The sequence below is a fragment of the Ambystoma mexicanum genome, chromosome 2p (genome assembly GCF_040938575.1).
Source record: "Ambystoma mexicanum isolate Mex_15411 chromosome 2p, UKY_AmexF1_1, whole genome shotgun sequence".
Classification (NCBI taxonomy): Eukaryota; Metazoa; Chordata; class Amphibia; order Caudata; family Ambystomatidae; genus Ambystoma; species Ambystoma mexicanum.
In genome coordinates, this window is record NC_090923.1 from 1464710221 (window position 1) to 1464726793 (window position 16573).

The window sequence follows — 16573 nt, forward strand, 5'->3', positions numbered from 1 at the left end:
AGACCACAAGAAATGACCAGGGACGCCTGATCTATTGGACACCACTTAGGTGAAATGTAGGCTGTGCAATGTGGGATGTATTTACCCATGCATCCGAGCCCTACCTCAAAACTGTGCAGTACTGACATGGAAAACCTCATGATGGCCAGAGCTTCCCAGAAAATGCACAGGGAAATGCAGGAAGAATAGGCTGCCACCCATTTTTGCCGATGTTATGGGCACAGAAGGACACTGCCTAAAACCACCATTGGACTACCCGCACAGTAGTCTGAAACCATTGGGAATGGCAATGCTGATTGCCAAATGCAAACCCATAACTGTGGGGAATTCATTTGTTAAATCCCAAAAATGGGTGCAGTACCAGTACTCACCACTATCCAAAAGCCGGCGTTTTAAAACCACCCTGTGTTCCTCTGAAGGCAAGCCAAAGTGTCTATTTTAAACATTGCAATAGGTGCAAAATATTCACTGAACACCAGCAGACATTTGGTAGAATGGAGTTTTGTGTGCCTACAAAATCTGGGAAATGAAGAGCCCAGAACAATGCTTATAACAAAACTGGCTGAGCTATGGAGTCAGCAGTTTAAGTTGCACTGGATTTAAAGACACTAAAATCGAAAATGTTTAGATGAAATGAGTGACCTATGCTTGGTGTCACATGCCTTTGTAACTGTTGAAATGCCATAGTTTTGCACTTAGAATCAGCATTCTAGCTGCATATGTAAAAATGTTTAGTTTTATTTGAATGCAGGAACTGGGGAACAAAAAGTGACATTTTATCTGAAACCTGGCTTAAGGAACTGAATTCTGCCTGGCAACTACCCCCATCAGAAGGGAAACTTGAGTCACAGCTGTGTTCCCAGGCCATCTGCCCTTTTGCTGCTCACACAAAGGATATGCCATCTATCTGATAATTGAATTACCTGCTCTGCAGGAGAGTGAACAAAGCCCTCTTCACTCAGGCAAAGGTTTTTATTACCGCAGTCGTAAAATGTAGCTTCCTCTTGGCAGGAGCTGGGAGGGGCACTGCCTGTGAGAGCAAGCTGGCTTGGCAGAACTGGATTAACCAGAAATTCAATCTTGTGCTGAGGGTAAACCACACCCCTTTGGAGCCAGAACATAACTCTAAAAAGATGAATAACTCATAGAGCGGACATGTGAAAATTTTATAAATGATACCATAATTCTTGTGATTTTTCTGCCCACATTTTAAGAGGTTTTTCGACCCGGTGGCGTGTTCAGAGGGGTTTTAGCGGAAAAGTGGATATTACTCTAAATGTATGCATGTTAAAAATCTGAAACTTCATCAGTTAATGTCCCTACTCCCTGCACACATGTATGTAAAGTTGGGTCAATGTCAGAAAGTGAAAAATCAGTTAAAAAGTCAATTATCTGCCATTTCTGAATGCAAGCTCTTAGAAACAGCAGATTTGGACAGAGACATGGCTAAATTCAGCCACACCATGTATATGTAATTTCAAACAACTGTGTAACTCTGAAATATGTCTTTTATTATCAAATATAGAATGTGTGCAATCTGACTGAGGAGTGTCCTATCTGCAAGCCATAAAATGACATCCCTCTGACTCACAGTTCATTCCCCAATCAAGGGGAGGAATGAAAGCTGGACCAATGACAAGTGAGAGGGGCAAGTCTAGTGATGCAACACACACACCCACTCTCAAAAACACATAAAAGCAGAGAGTCAGGACAGATAGGGACCTTCAATTCCATTTGCTGCAACGCGCTCTGCCGGACCATACAATATCCAGAGATCCAGACTTCAAATTCATAAACCTCCAGAAAGCCAAACTAGAGACTTCAATCTATCCAGAACTAAGAGACCAGACCAGAGAGAAAGCAGTGCTGTACCCAGAGAGGCCAGACCAGACCAGACCAGAGTCCAGTCTAAAACCCTGACCAGATCCGTGGCGAGGCCCATTTCACTCAAGAATATAGTGTGAGTACCTAGAAAACTGTGCAGAACCAATCTCTTAGTTAAAATAATATAATTCAATCCTATTTTAATCTAAGTAGAACTGCAGCTTAGAAATTGTGTTATTCTGCCATCATTTTTAAAGCTAAAAAAGTGTGCGTTTAAAATTTCAAATCTGAAAAACGACCTTTATTCAATCGTTCATATCTCCGCAACCGTTTGTGCTAGAGACTTGCAGTAACTTTCATTTTGAAGCTGAGATCCTAGGCTTTCCTAGGACCCCAAAACGATAGAGATAGTCCTTGTGCTTCCTCTGTAATAGCGCTCGGCGCATCCGCGAATTTTACCGCGATTTGCAATTTCTTCACATGTAAAAACTGCTGCGGCTTGCCTTCCATTTGCCAGAAATTCGTTTAACCTGCTAACTATCCCTGCATCATTGCTAGTGTGAGCCTGGACTAATATTAACTAGATACCACTCACCCTGAACCTCTGAAAGGGAATTAAAAAGCATTTCCAGCATATTTCTCATCCATTGCTAGCACATATCAAAGCATTTGGGCCTGTGTTTTCAAAACTCCTATCTGTGTTTTCAAACTTCTGTAGTCTAAGCTTGCTGGGGTGAACTGAATCACATTTTATTGCATTTCTGAGAACTGTGTGTTTTCCTTCCATTTCCTTGCCTTGCATCAAGGGGGGGAGGGGATTGCCAGAGAAAAGTGATTACATTGCTTGGTTGAAATCATATTGAGTATTTTCTGTACTGCATTCATTGAATATTGCATCCACCTGAGCTTACATAAAGCATCCTCTACCACATTATACTTTTGTTCCTATTTACCAGTGTGCTACCTTATCCATTTCATGTCAACTCCTTATTGATTATAGAGAAGCGTGTTAGTGCCAGATTCTCCGTTGTTAATCTTTATCATATCAGATTAAGTGTGCTATTCAATTATTAATTTATTATAAAGTGTGATCTATATATATATTTTAAATTATCAAATAAACCTTTTAAACTTGCAAAACAGAACTACTTCTTGGCTCAGTGGGGTCAGGGGGATTCCAAGAGAGGGGTGTTATATAGGGGTAGTCATCCAGAACGCATGAACTGGACCTAAAGATATATCAATAAGGGTTTTCATTCAGTATTCTAGACTAGGCGTTAACTTAGCTGTAGTGCTGAATTGAATCCTCTTACAAATTGGGGGCTCGAGCCGGACGTTTGGGTTAGAATACCACTTGTGCAGCTTAATACAGTGTGCTAACTGACGGGATACATACATCCAGTCGGATCACCACGCTGCATTACGCTGTGAAGCATTCCTTAAAAGGGACGCTCTAGGAAACGGTCTGTTTTGCAAGAATAAAATACAAACTTCTGTAAGTCAGGACAGAGACCAATCTCTAGAATGACGACCTTAGTAGACATGAAAATAGCCAGAGAGCACCTCTTGCATAAGCTATTTGTGAGAGGTGAATAGACCGAACAGGGCCAGGATGCGTGGTTGCAGGCCATCACACAACAGGTCACTGAAACAGGGTCAGATATATATAAAGATCAGGGTCCCTTACATGTGGCCCTGAGTGAACTATATATGGCTCCTAAAGCCAAAGAGGAACACAATAAGATTGCCAGGATAGCAGCATACCTGTACCTATATATGGGAGACATGCAGGATAGATGTGCTGAAAGCCAAAATCTGGCAAATAGGCAACAGATGGTGTTAGAGAAGGCCCAATCTGACCTGGTCTCTTCTGAGCAGAGGCTGCAGAGGAGCCAGGAGTCAGAAGATGATAGTAGGCAGCACATCATTAAAATAAAGAAGGATATGGATGTGCTGCAACAGGAAAAGGTAGAACAGGATACTAGATTTCTGGCCCTGCAGAAGGAGCACCAAGACAGTTTGGACTCCTTACTGCAGAGCCAGAAAAAGCTGGAGCAACAATTAGACTTTAACAGGGCATGCACGGAGCAGGTAGCCACCCTGCAAAGTCATCTAGATAGAGTGAAGGTAGAGAGCAACAAGCTGATCTTGAAAGACCTGGATACCCAGGCAGAGTTTGATGAAGAACGCCAGAAAGCTGGTGCCTTTCAAAGGCAGAGGGACGACCTGGCGGCACAAATGCAGGCTCTTAGTCAGGAAAGAGACGCCTTAGGCCAGGAAGTCTGCCATTTAAAAAGGAAAATGGAAGAAAATCACCTGGCCCACCAGGGACTGGGTGACCTCCAAAAAGAACACCAGAACTTGTTAGAGCACACCAGGAGGGTGGAAGATGCTCTAGCAAGAAAGGAGCAGGCCAATAGGGACACAGCTCAGGAGGTAACCATCCTGCAGCAAAGACTGGCCCAGTTCTCCAGGACCACCCAGGAAGCACAGAGGGAAAATGAGGCCCTCTGTCAACACAATGATAGGCTCCAAAACAGGTAGCGATGCAGGAGAGACTGATAGAGTCGAGTAAGGCCTTAACAGAGGAACTGAAAGCACAAATGCAGGCTCTTGCATTGCAACAGGGAGCAGGGGCGGATAGAGATGAGGTCCGCTGGGAAAGGGAGACTCCTGACCATAACCGCAGGAGCCCTAACACCAGGGGCCTTCATCTTCCCCAGTCCCTGGACTCTACCACCCCCATGTCCCCTGGCGCACATGAGCACAGGGCCACAGGGATGGCAGATTACTATCCAGCTAAGAGTATGGGGCTCATAGGCCAGTACCACTCAGGAATGGAGGGGTGGGCATCCGGGTATGGGCACCCAAGTACAGTACAGTTCAATGGGGAACCCCAGGAGAGTAGGCCCATTAAGGGCATCCTGAAAACCTCTGCCCAGTTAGGTCAGTGGAGGGGGTACCCATCAAATCCTGGCAGCAAGGAGGAATCTGAAGACTCCTCTGAACTGCGCAGGACACAGGAGACCAGGTCCCCACATTCTGCCAGCCATTCCCAGGCTCGCAGAATCCGGGAAAACCTGGAAGAACAGACGGGAACCTCTTGGAGCAGTGCCTCTGAGTCCGAGGAAGAATGGACAAGGGTTACCCGAACCAAAAAGGCCAATAAGGCAAAAAGGGCCTTGCTTAAGGACCCCTTAAAGCAGATTAAGGCGATCAGGAGCGTCATCACGCCTTACCATAAGAACGCTAAGTATTCTGTTTGGGAGCACTTAGAGTTGTTTGAACAAATGATAGAGACTTTCCATTTGAAGGACAGCCAAAGCTGTATTCAATATGTAAAGTGGACCTTCTCCCCGGAATACTCCAGTTTCTTTGCGGGGCTGGAGGACCAAAATCATTTAAGATGGTCCACCTATAAGGCGGCCATCTTGAAACATTTTTCTGTTCACAGAAATCCTCAAGAGGCTCGCAAGGCAGCCTACAATTTGCAATGTGGGGAGGATCAGGCCCCACAAGAATTTGTGCAGGAGTTAAAGCGTGCTTTTGCACAGACCACAAGAAGGGTGCGCACGGATAGCAGGGAATTTATTAATACGTTTTTCCACGCCTTGCCCAAATATATCATGACCCAGCTCGTGAGGGATTTTCACGAGAAAAGATCTTTAGACTGGGTCATTGAACAGGCTACCCGGATCTATGAGGTGCAGAAACCGGTAGATAGCAAAAGTAATGCCCAGAAAAACCCCAAAGCCAACAGCACCCCTGCTGCTGCCAAGGTGGCAGAGGTAAAGGTCACCCCCGTTTTGGATTTGGAGATGGGGGGGCCTAAAAACCTACCTGCACCTAATAATGCTAGGCCCAGAAGGTCCTCGGGCCAGTCACAGACAGGGAGCCAGGGAGGCAGCCCCACAAATGGGGTCCCTCGCTCTCCTGATTATGTAAGTCCCCGTTACAAGGGAAATCGACCCATCCTGGGTTATGTGTGGACTCCTCCAGCCCAAGGGGGGGGATCCAGCCAAGCACCTAACCCAGGGAACTTCCCTCCAAACTTCCCACAGGAGGGCAGAAATTTACCAAACCCTGGGCAGAACTTTTTCCCCAGATATCCACCCGACTTCCAGCCCCAAAACCATCCATCCTTCTTTCCCCAATTCCCTGAGCCCAGACCACTGAATCCGGGAGAGGGGAGGCCAAGGGTGGAGGGGTACCCAAATCTTCCCAACCCGGGGTATTACCAGAGGAGGGACAGCTACCCTTCCCGGGATCAGCCCAGGGGAGAAAACAGGGCCCCGTATCAGCCTGAGCGGGTTTCCCAGTTAGAGCGCCAGGTTCAAAACATGGCGCGGGATCTGGGTCACATACTGAGGGCTCAGCAGAACCCTCAGATGGGCGTGCCGGCGCAGAACGCACCCAACTCTGGACCTGGTGCTCCAGAACAATGACGGGGGCAGCACCCCGATAACTCACCGGTTCCCAGGGAGGAGGCACAAAGGGAAGGGGGGTGTAAAGCCTTGGAGGAAGCTTCCTTCCTCACTTGTAAACAGCCCCTGGAAACCCAGGAACCGGAAACAAAATCTCTTGCCCCTGAAAGTCTGCCTCCTAAGGAGCAGAGGGGGGGTAGGAGAAACAAAAGACCCAAACAGACTCAGTTTGAAGAGGAGGTACAGATCTTCCAATTTGAGGGAGAGGGATCCTCAGAGGATCCTGGGAAAAGGATCTTCTCCTTCAGAGAGGGGGGAACTCCTCCCAAAGAAAAATGGGTCCCTAGGGATGCAAATCCAGACTGGGGAGATGTGGAGACTGAGCTACCGCCGCCCACTATCTCATCCCAGAACAAACAGCAAGAAAACCCCCTGGTTCAAACCCATACTGGGGACTGCCTCCAAAAAGGGGGGGGCGGCCCAGAACTGGAACCAGGGGAACCCACAATGGCTCCGATCTCCAGTTGCCAAATTTTTCTTTCAGATTCCCAAGACTCTCCACAGAATTCTGCCCAAATCTCTTCGCTAGCAATGTCCAAAACCAGAAAGTTAGCCCACCAGTTGTCCAAAAATGTACATTACCTGTGCCCCCTTGAGGAGAAGGAGGGAAGATATTATGCCCCGGTACAAGTACAGGGGCAGGGTACAATCTCGGCACTGGTGGACACTGGATCTCAAGCTACCCTTCTGTCCAGAAGGGCCTTTGACGAACTGAATGCAGGAAGGGGAGAGAATTACCAAATTCCTCTCACCTCTCTTCCTGGACAACTGCAGAACTTTGACGGGAAGGAAATTCCCGTCGAGGGGACGGCAGACTTGGACATTAAGATCGGGCGACACAAGTTGAAACACCCGGTCATAGTTGTGACTCCAGAGGGCACCCCTTGTTTACTAGGAAATGACCTCCTGAGAAGGTTGTCACCCCTAATAGATTGTGTAAACAAGGTCCTCTGGACCCAGACTAGCCGACCAATAAAATTAAAACAGAGTGTCAACCATGTTAGTTTAAACGGCACCTGCCACATGGTTGAACAAAAATCTGACCAAGTAGAATTTCACTTCCAGAATAGCCAAATTCCAGACGTGACAGTAATAGCAGTAGGACAACAGACTAGTGATGGGGGGTCCTCTCTATTTCTGAAAATCAACCTTCCTTCCAGTTTAAGGTGGTATTCCACGCTGGAAGGAAACACTCTGAAATTCTATACCAATCCACAATCTGAAACTCCCACTCCTATAGTCCAGAAAGATGTGAAATCAGCTCAAAGCCTGGCTGATATTCAGCAAATTGGAGAGCAGTTGTTCATCCCTGTTCAGTTAAATGAGGGGAAGGACTCTGTTCTCGCTCGAGTGTGTGTGAACAACGGTAAGAGCTTCATCAGCGAAGCCATGTTTCGCCAACTCCCAAAAGATCCAGCCATTCCCACATTCAAACTGATAGACAAATGGGAAATGGACCTGGAAGCACCTAATTCCAAACATCTCCTGCCAAGCAGGTGTATGCTCAAAATCTCCATTGGCAACAAGAGCATAGTCCACAATTGTTGGGTCGTGCGAGACGTCCCTGCTGCCTTTTACTTAGGCAGTGACATTCTCAATCGCTTTGCCATTAGTTTGGACCTAATAAACTTCAAAGCTTGGTCCCGATTAGCGGATAATCCCATGGGCTTTGATGATCCAGAAAAAGCATTTAGGTCAGCTCAATTGCTACCTTATGCAGTTGAAATTCAGGTTAAAGAGGAAGTCACCATCCCAGAAAGGACCCGACAATTCTCCCTGGAAGTGAAAGTTAAAAGGGGACAAGAGTTGAAAAACCCTGATGCTTACATACATCTAAATGCTTCTCTCCAACAGCAAGGGTTGGGGGTAAACCCAACTCCATTAGTCAACATAGAACATGACACCATTCCAATAGAGGTGGATAACAGCGACTTAAAGAGTATTACTCTAGCCGCAGGCACCATTATTGGAATGGCGGTTGATGACCGACATTTCTCCATTGATCTTGTAAATGAACTGTTAGGACCAATCCCCAAGGACTGTGTTGACAGTGACAGTGAGGACAATACAACACCAGACAGGATTTTTACCCGGCATGGGGGGAACTTCCTGGTGTACACTTCCTGCCCTTATGGTAAGGAAAATGTGACGTGTGACTTCAGGAGGGATGAGGTGATTTTCCAGGTCCATGAGGGCTGCCTTTCCCACCTGAAGCCTCCGGTCCAAATCAGCACTCTGACCAGGGACTTCTCCACCCAGCTGGAGGAGGCCGCGGAGATCGCCAAACCAGAAGTCTTTCCAGGCTTCAGGCAGATGGTGGAAGAGAGAGTCAACCTAGCTGATGCCTGTGTGACTCTGGAACAAAAGCAAAAGTTGAAACAAGTTTTCTTGGATTTCCAAGATCTCTTTGCGGTAGACTCATATGACTGTGGTCGCACTGACATCCACACAACAACAATCCCCACGGACCCTGGCATGACTCCTGTATTTGTGAAGCAATATCGTTTGCCTCTCGCATCAATGGAGTCCCTTACTGAAATAATTAAGAACCTTGAGTCCAGGGGAATAATCCGTCCCATCCACAGCACCTTCAATAATCCGGTGCTGGGAATATTAAAGCCAAACGGCCAGTGGAGACTCTGCGCCGACCTTAGGGAGCTCAACAAACGGGTCCATACTTCCCGATGGCCTCTGCCCTACATTGACCAAGGTCTGGCCCAGATTCAGGGGTCACAGGTATTCACTGCAATAGACCTGACCAATGGATACTGGACCGTGCCTGTCAGTAGGGAGGACCAATACAAGCTGGCTTTTACCTTTGGGGGCCAGCAGTACACATGGACCCGGACTCCCTTCGGATACCTCAACTCCGGCAATGAATTCAACATTTTTCTACACAAGGCCATGCCCGACTTGGGTGCAAGGGGTAACCTGGCTTATGTAGATGATGTCCTCATCAAAAGTTCATCTGTGGAGGAACACATAGCGGAGATCCGTTATGTTCTGACACAGTTGAGGGCTGCCGGAGCAAAACTTTCCTTTCAGAAAGCACAGTGGTGTAGAACCCGTGTTAATTTCTTGGGGCATGAGATTACTCCTCAGGGTCTCTGTCCCCAGGAAAAGAAAGTGGAAGCACTTCAGAAACTGAAAGACCCCACAACTCTGCGGGAACTAAGGAGCCTCCTTGGACTGACTAATTACAGCAGAAAGTTCATTGAGGGCTACGCAGAGATCACCAGACCCCTGATTCATCTCCTGAAGGGGGGGTCAAGTGGGAATGGGGTCCAGAACAAGCCGAGGCGGTAAAACAACTCAAAAGAAGCCTCTCACAAGCGCCTTGCCTAGCTTACCCTGTCAGAAACAAGGAGTTCTTCCTGGAGACGGGGTTCTCTGATACGTGCTTGACGGCAGTATTATACCAAAAGCATGACAAGGTCAATAAAGTAATCTCCTATGCGAGCAAAACTTTATCCTCTGTGGAGGAAAAATTCAACGATTGTGAGAAGGCACTCCTGGCAACGGTGTGGGCATTGAAGAATTACCGCCCGTTTATCCAGGGGGAACACATCATAGTGGAGACTCCACACCAGCCTCTGCAATATCTCCAAAGTGACAGAATCCGAGCCGGAAATGTGAGTAATTCCCGAATTACTTCCTGGATTCTGTCAATGCAAGGCTTTCCTGTGGAGGTCAGATATGGCCAAAACATGAAGAGTCCCCTCGCGCAAGGTCTGGCTGACTTGCATGATTGTGCCAGAGAAAACTGTCTCGAGGACGAAAGTCTAAAAATAAAGGACAACATGGAGGCATACCTTAATTCCCCCCACAAAGTCTTTGAAGAAGACAAGTGTGAGGGAATGCCCACTGTGTATGTGGATGGATGCTTTTACCATGTTGACAACAACGGGGAGAAAGAACTGGTGGCCGGCGTAGGGAATGCATGGGTGAATGAGTCCCCAGAACCCTCCGCTGGATACAAAATTGGTCCCCGAAGTAGTCAGGTGGCAGAATTGATGGCTGTGCATCAGGCCATCCTCACTGCTGTCCAGCATCAACTCCACGAACTGGTCATAATCACAGATTCGGATTATGTACGGAACGGGTTCGTGGAGCACCTGGTTAATTGGAAAACCAGAGGCATGTTATGTGCTAACAACAAACCCTTGAAACATGGGAAGTTGATCCAAAACATTGATGATCTGGTCACATCGAATGAGATGACCATCTATTGGAAAAAGATCAAGGGTCATTCCAAAGTAGAGGGACCAGACAAAACTGGAAATGACTTAGCTGATCAGTTGGCCAAGACCGGGGCCATCCAAGGGGATCTAATTGAGATTGAGTCCCTGTTGGGGGAAATCCAGGTCACTGCTATCACTAGGTCCCAGACAAATGCTCACAACGACCTTTCAATTGCACAATGGAGTAAGGAGACCCCTGATGCTGATTTGATTACTGCTCAGAAGGGGGATCCAATAATTGGTAAATTTTACCAGCACCTTGAGGACCCTGAGAACTTTCCCCTGACGGATACCGATTACATTGGGAAAGAGGACCTAAGAGTGTTGATGAAATGTCCAAAAATGTTCCGAATCCAAGACGGTTTGTTGGCAAGGAAATCCAAAGCTGGCCACGATCAGTGGGTGGTTCCTACCTCATTCCGAAGCCTGATGTTAAGTCACGCCCATGATGCGGCCACCGCCGGTCATAGGGGGTTTCACACAACATTGGAAATCTTAAGAGAGGTTGCATACTGGCCACACATGGGGCAGGACCTCGACCAATACTTGAAGGGGTGTCTTGTGTGTGCACAATTTCAGCCATCATCCCTTACGCACCGCGCGCCTTTACAAAAGAGGGGGATGACACTGCCATGGTCAGATTTACAAATCGACTTTGTAGGCCCTGTGATTCGCTCGGCTAGGGGGAATAAGTACATGTTGACTGTGACATGCTTGTTTACCAAGTGGGTGGAATGTATCCCAGCCCCAAACTGCAAGGCAGAAACGGCAGCTGCCTTGATGATTAACCACACCTTTTCCCGTTTTGGTCTACCTCAAAGGATTGAGTCAGACAGAGGTAGCCACTTCACCAGTGAAGTAATGACAAAGATGTGGGAGATACTGGGGGTCAAGAGAAAGCTGCATATTGCTTATAGACCAGCTTCTTCTGGGGCAGTAGAGAGATATAACCGGACAATTGTGAGCATATTAAAGAAGTTTGTGGCAGATTCTGGGCCAAGTTGGGATATCCGATTACCTCTGGTCCTAATGGCCATCAGATCTACCCCTTCATCTGCAACCAAAATGTCACCATTTGAGTTGATGACTGGGCACAAGATGGTGCTTCCTCAGCATTTGCTCTATAGGACCCAAGAGCAGACACTGATAAATGCCTCCACAACTCATGAGTATGTAGAGAATTTAAGGAAACACCTCCAACATGCTTTTGCGTATGCTCAGCGGAATCTAGAAAGATCAGCTGATAGCATGAAGACCCATTATGACCTGAAAACTTCCAGGAAGGAATATCAGGTGGGGGACCGGGTCTATCTATACAACTTCCAAAGGAACCAGGCCAAGCAGCGCAAATTTTTGCCTACATGGAAGGGACCCTTTGAGATCATCGACAAGATCTCCCCTGTGGCCTACAAGATCCGCATCCCCAAAGGCGGTTCGGCAGAGGGGGAAGACAAGTGGGTCCACATAAACCAGTTGAAATGTTGCCATCCCAGGCACACTCTGCAACAACTGGAGGAATCCTCTGGAATCCTAGCGGGTACTGTCTCAGACTAATTCAGTTCCAATCATAAAACATACCACATCTAGTCTCTAAAATATTGTGATTTGCATGAAACTGTCTCTTAGTTATACTGTTTTTTATCAAAATAAGAATGTAATGTTTCGCTATGATAAAATGCATATGCTGCCCCACTATCTCGACAGTGGTGGGAAAAAAAAAAAAAAAAAAAAAAAATCGTCTATGAGTAGATATTGCCGCTTTTGCTTTATCATCCTAGGAGAGATGAAACCATGAAGAATAACCAAGAAGGACGATCCGGAGACCGGGAACGAAGATCCAATGGGCCCAGTGGACCGCCCAATACTCCCATCAGGACTGGCGAGGAGAACCGATCGATCAGTACCGGATGGAGAAGAAGATGATGAACTGTGCCATCTATTGGAAGATGAGGAAACATCCCAGGTCTTGCGAGTCCCATTCGTGAAATAGAATGGCCATCGCAAGAGGGGGGCTTGTGGGATGTATTTACCCATGCATCCGAGCCCTACCTCAAAACTGTGCAGTACTGACATGGAAAACCTCATGATGGCCAGAGCTTCCCAGAAAATGCACAGGGAAATGCAGGAAGAATAGGCTGCCACCCATTTTTGCCGATGTTATGGGCACAGAAGGACACTGCCTAAAACCACCATTGGACTACCCGCACAGTAGTCTGAAACTATTGGGAATGGCAATGCTGATTGCCAAATGCAAACCCATAACTGTGGGGAATTCATTTGTTAAATCCCAAAAATGGGTGCAGTACCAGTACTCACCACTATCCAAAAGCCGGCGTTTTAAAACCACCCTGTGTTCCTCTGAAGGCAAGCCAAAGTGTCTATTTTAAACATTGCAATAGGTGCAAAATATTCACTGAACACCAGCAGACATTTGGTAGAATGGAGTTTTGTGTGCCTACAAAATCTGGGAAATGAAGAGCCCAGAACAATGCTTATAACAAAACTGGCTGAGCTATGGAGTCAGCAGTTTAAGTTGCACTGGATTTAAAGACACTAAAATCGAAAATGTTTAGATGAAATGAGTGACCTATGCTTGGTGTCACATGCCTTTGTAACTGTTGAAATGCCATAGTTTTGCACTTAGAATCAGCATTCTAGCTGCATATGTAAAAATGTTTAGTTTTATTTGAATGCAGGAACTGGGGAACAAAAAGTGACATTTTATCTGAAACCTGGCTTAAGGAACTGAATTCTGCCTGGCAACTACCCCCATCAGAAGGGAAACTTGAGTCACAGCTGTGTTCCCAGGCCATCTGCCCTTTTGCTGCTCACACAAAGGATATGCCATCTATCTGATAATTGAATTACCTGCTCTGCAGGAGAGTGAACAAAGCCCTCTTCACTCAGGCAAAGGTTTTTATTACCGCAGTCGTAAAATGTAGCTTCCTCTTGGCAGGAGCTGGGAGGGGCACTGCCTGTGAGAGCAAGCTGGCTTGGCAGAACTGGATTAACCAGAAATTCAATCTTGTGCTGAGGGTAAACCACACCCCTTTGGAGCCAGAACATAACTCTAAAAAGATGAATAACTCATAGAGCGGACATGTGAAAATTTTATAAATGATACCATAATTCTTGTGATTTTTCTGCCCACATTTTAAGAGGGGTTTCGACCCGGTGGCGTGTTCAGAGGGGTTTTAGCGGAAAAGTGGATATTACTCTAAATGTATGCATGTTAAAAATCTGAAACTTCATCAGTTAATGTCCCTACTCCCTGCACACATGTATGTAAAGTTGGGTCAATGTCAGAAAGTGAAAAATCAGTTAAAAAGTCAATTATCTGCCATTTCTGAATGCAAGCTCTTAGAAACAGCAGATTTGGACAGAGACATGGCTAAATTCAGCCACACCATGTATATGTAATTTCAAACAACTGTGTAACTCTGAAATATGTCTTTTATTATCAAATATAGAATGTGTGCAATCTGACAGAGGAGTGTCCTATCTGCAAGCCATAAAATGACATCCCTCTGACTCACAGTTCATTCCCCAATCAAGGGGAGGAATGAAAGCTGGACCAATGACAAGTGAGAGGGGCAAGTCTAGTGATGCAACACACACACCCACTCTCAAAAACACATAAAAGCAGAGAGTCAGGACAGATAGGGACCTTCAATTCCATTTGCTGCAACGCGCTCTGCCGGACCATACAATATCCAGAGATCCAGACTTCAAATTCATAAACCTCCAGAAAGCCAAACTAGAGACTTCAATCTATCCAGAACTAAGAGACCAGACCAGAGAGAAAGCAGTGCTGTACCCAGAGAGGCCAGACCAGACCAGACCAGAGTCCAGTCTAAAACCCTGACCAGATCCGTGGCGAGGCCCATTTCACTCAAGAATATAGTGTGAGTACCTAGAAAACTGTGCAGAACCAATCTCTTAGTTAAAATAATATAATTCAATCCTATTTTAATCTAAGTAGAACTGCAGCTTAGAAATTGTGTTATTCTGCCATCATTTTTAAAGCTAAAAAAGTGTGCGTTTAAAATTTCAAATCTGAAAAACGACCTTTATTCAATCGTTCATATCTCCGCAACCGTTTGTGCTAGAGACTTGCAGTAACTTTCATTTTGAAGCTGAGATCCTAGGCTTTCCTAGGACCCCAAAACGATAGAGATAGTCCTTGTGGTTCCTCTGTAATAGCGCTCGGCGCATCCGCGAATTTTACCGCGATTTGCAATTTCTTCACATGTAAAAACTGCTGCGGCTTGCCTTCCATTTGCCAGAAATTCGTTTAACCTGCTAACTATCCCTGCATCATTGCTAGTGTGAGCCTGGACTAATATTAACTAGATACCACTCACCCTGAACCTCTGAAAGGGAATTAAAAAGCATTTCCAGCATATTTCTCATCCATTGCTAGCACATATCAAAGCATTTGGGCCTGTGTTTTCAAAACTCCTATCTGTGTTTTCAAACTTCTGTAGTCTAAGCTTGCTGGGGTGAACTGAATCACATTTTATTGCATTTCTGAGAACTGTGTGTTTTCCTTCCATTTCCTTGCCTTGCATCAAGGGGGGGAGGGGATTGCCAGAGAAAAGTGATTACATTGCTTGGTTGAAATCATATTGAGTATTTTCTGTACTGCATTCATTGAATATTGCATCCACCTGAGCTTACATAAAGCATCCTCTACCACATTATACTTTTGTTCCTATTTACCAGTGTGCTACCTTATCCATTTCATGTCAACTCCTTATTGATTATAGAGAAGCGTGTTAGTGCCAGATTCTCCGTTGTTAATCTTAACATATCAGATTAAGTGTGCTATTCAATTATTAATTTATTATAAAGTGTGATCTATATATATATTTTAAATTATCAAATAAACCTTTTAAACTTGCAAAACAGAACTACTTCTTGGCTCAGTGGGGTCAGGGGGATTCCAAGAGAGGGGTGTTATATAGGGGTAGTCATCCAGAACGCATGAACTGGACCTAAAGATATATCAATAAGGGTTTTCATTCAGTATTCTAGACTAGGCGTTAACTTAGCTGTAGTGCTGAATTGAATCCTCTTACAGCAAAGAACAAGTATTTCAACAGAAATGACTGATAAGTGAGGTGAAGTCAATACTGATGGATACAGTGGTTGCCCCTAAAACAGCCTCATTGCCCAATGTACAGCTGCAAGGGGCCCTCACTCTAATGGGACGGGACTCACATCCACTCTGGTCCTTTTTCAGATCCTCGTATCGACGGACCAAGGCATTTTTGCTTCCAGCGGTTTTCTGCTTCAGGGCACGTTGTTGGCTGCAAACACTGCAATCAAAGAGAAAAAGTTATATTCATCCTCATCTGTAGATTTGGGGTCACAAGAGGCAGTTGAGAACAGACCTATTTTTTAAAATGATTCCAGCTCTTCTTGAGGCAATGTAGGCCGCCTACCAGCAGGAAGAGAGGTGACACCAGTGACAAATAGAATCAGCAAATGGGAATGGGGAAGAATCTTTTCCGGCACCCAGGAATGGCCAAATACCGGGTCCAGCAAGGCCGTAATGACCCAGTAATTGCCAATTTCTGGGCGCTGGAAAAAATGAATACCGGCGGCAGCAGTGCCTGTTTTACAGGGTTGTAATGACCCCCATTATCATGGACCATGTGATAAGGCAGCATTATAATGAAGCCCCCACCCGTGCCACCCCGTACTCCTCTTGCCCCACCTGTAAGGAGAGTGTTGAAAACTACCTGTTACGGTCCCTGTGAACTAGGGGGGCATTCCCCCTTCTTCAGCATGAACTGATTTTAGCTTGGCCCTGGACTGATTCTAGAATCCTGCCTGGCTACTTTGGCATCCTGGAGAGCGGTGTGTGTAGAATGGCACGGCGCGCTCCTTTTTGATTCCCTCGCAGCATGGTATTACCCTCTTGAGTGCATTAGATCCAGCGAGGGTTTGGCAGAGCCTCCTGCTCCCACAGCCATCACTCATGGCAGACTGCATGTAAACATGCCTATGCTCGGAGCT

At 46.1% G+C, this 16573-nt stretch overlaps 1 protein-coding gene across 2 annotated transcripts in view; it reads right to left on the bottom strand.

Moving 5' to 3' along the window:
• The window catches only part of PPL (periplakin), a 261709-nt gene that overhangs the window by 71235 nt on the left and 173901 nt on the right, over positions 1-16573 (bottom strand). For both annotated transcript variants that reach the window (XM_069646041.1, XM_069646043.1), the window contains exon 13: positions 15773-15870. In XM_069646041.1, the coding sequence (XP_069502142.1) occupies positions 15773-15870 (98 nt within the window). The remainder of the gene's footprint in view (positions 1-15772; positions 15871-16573) is intronic.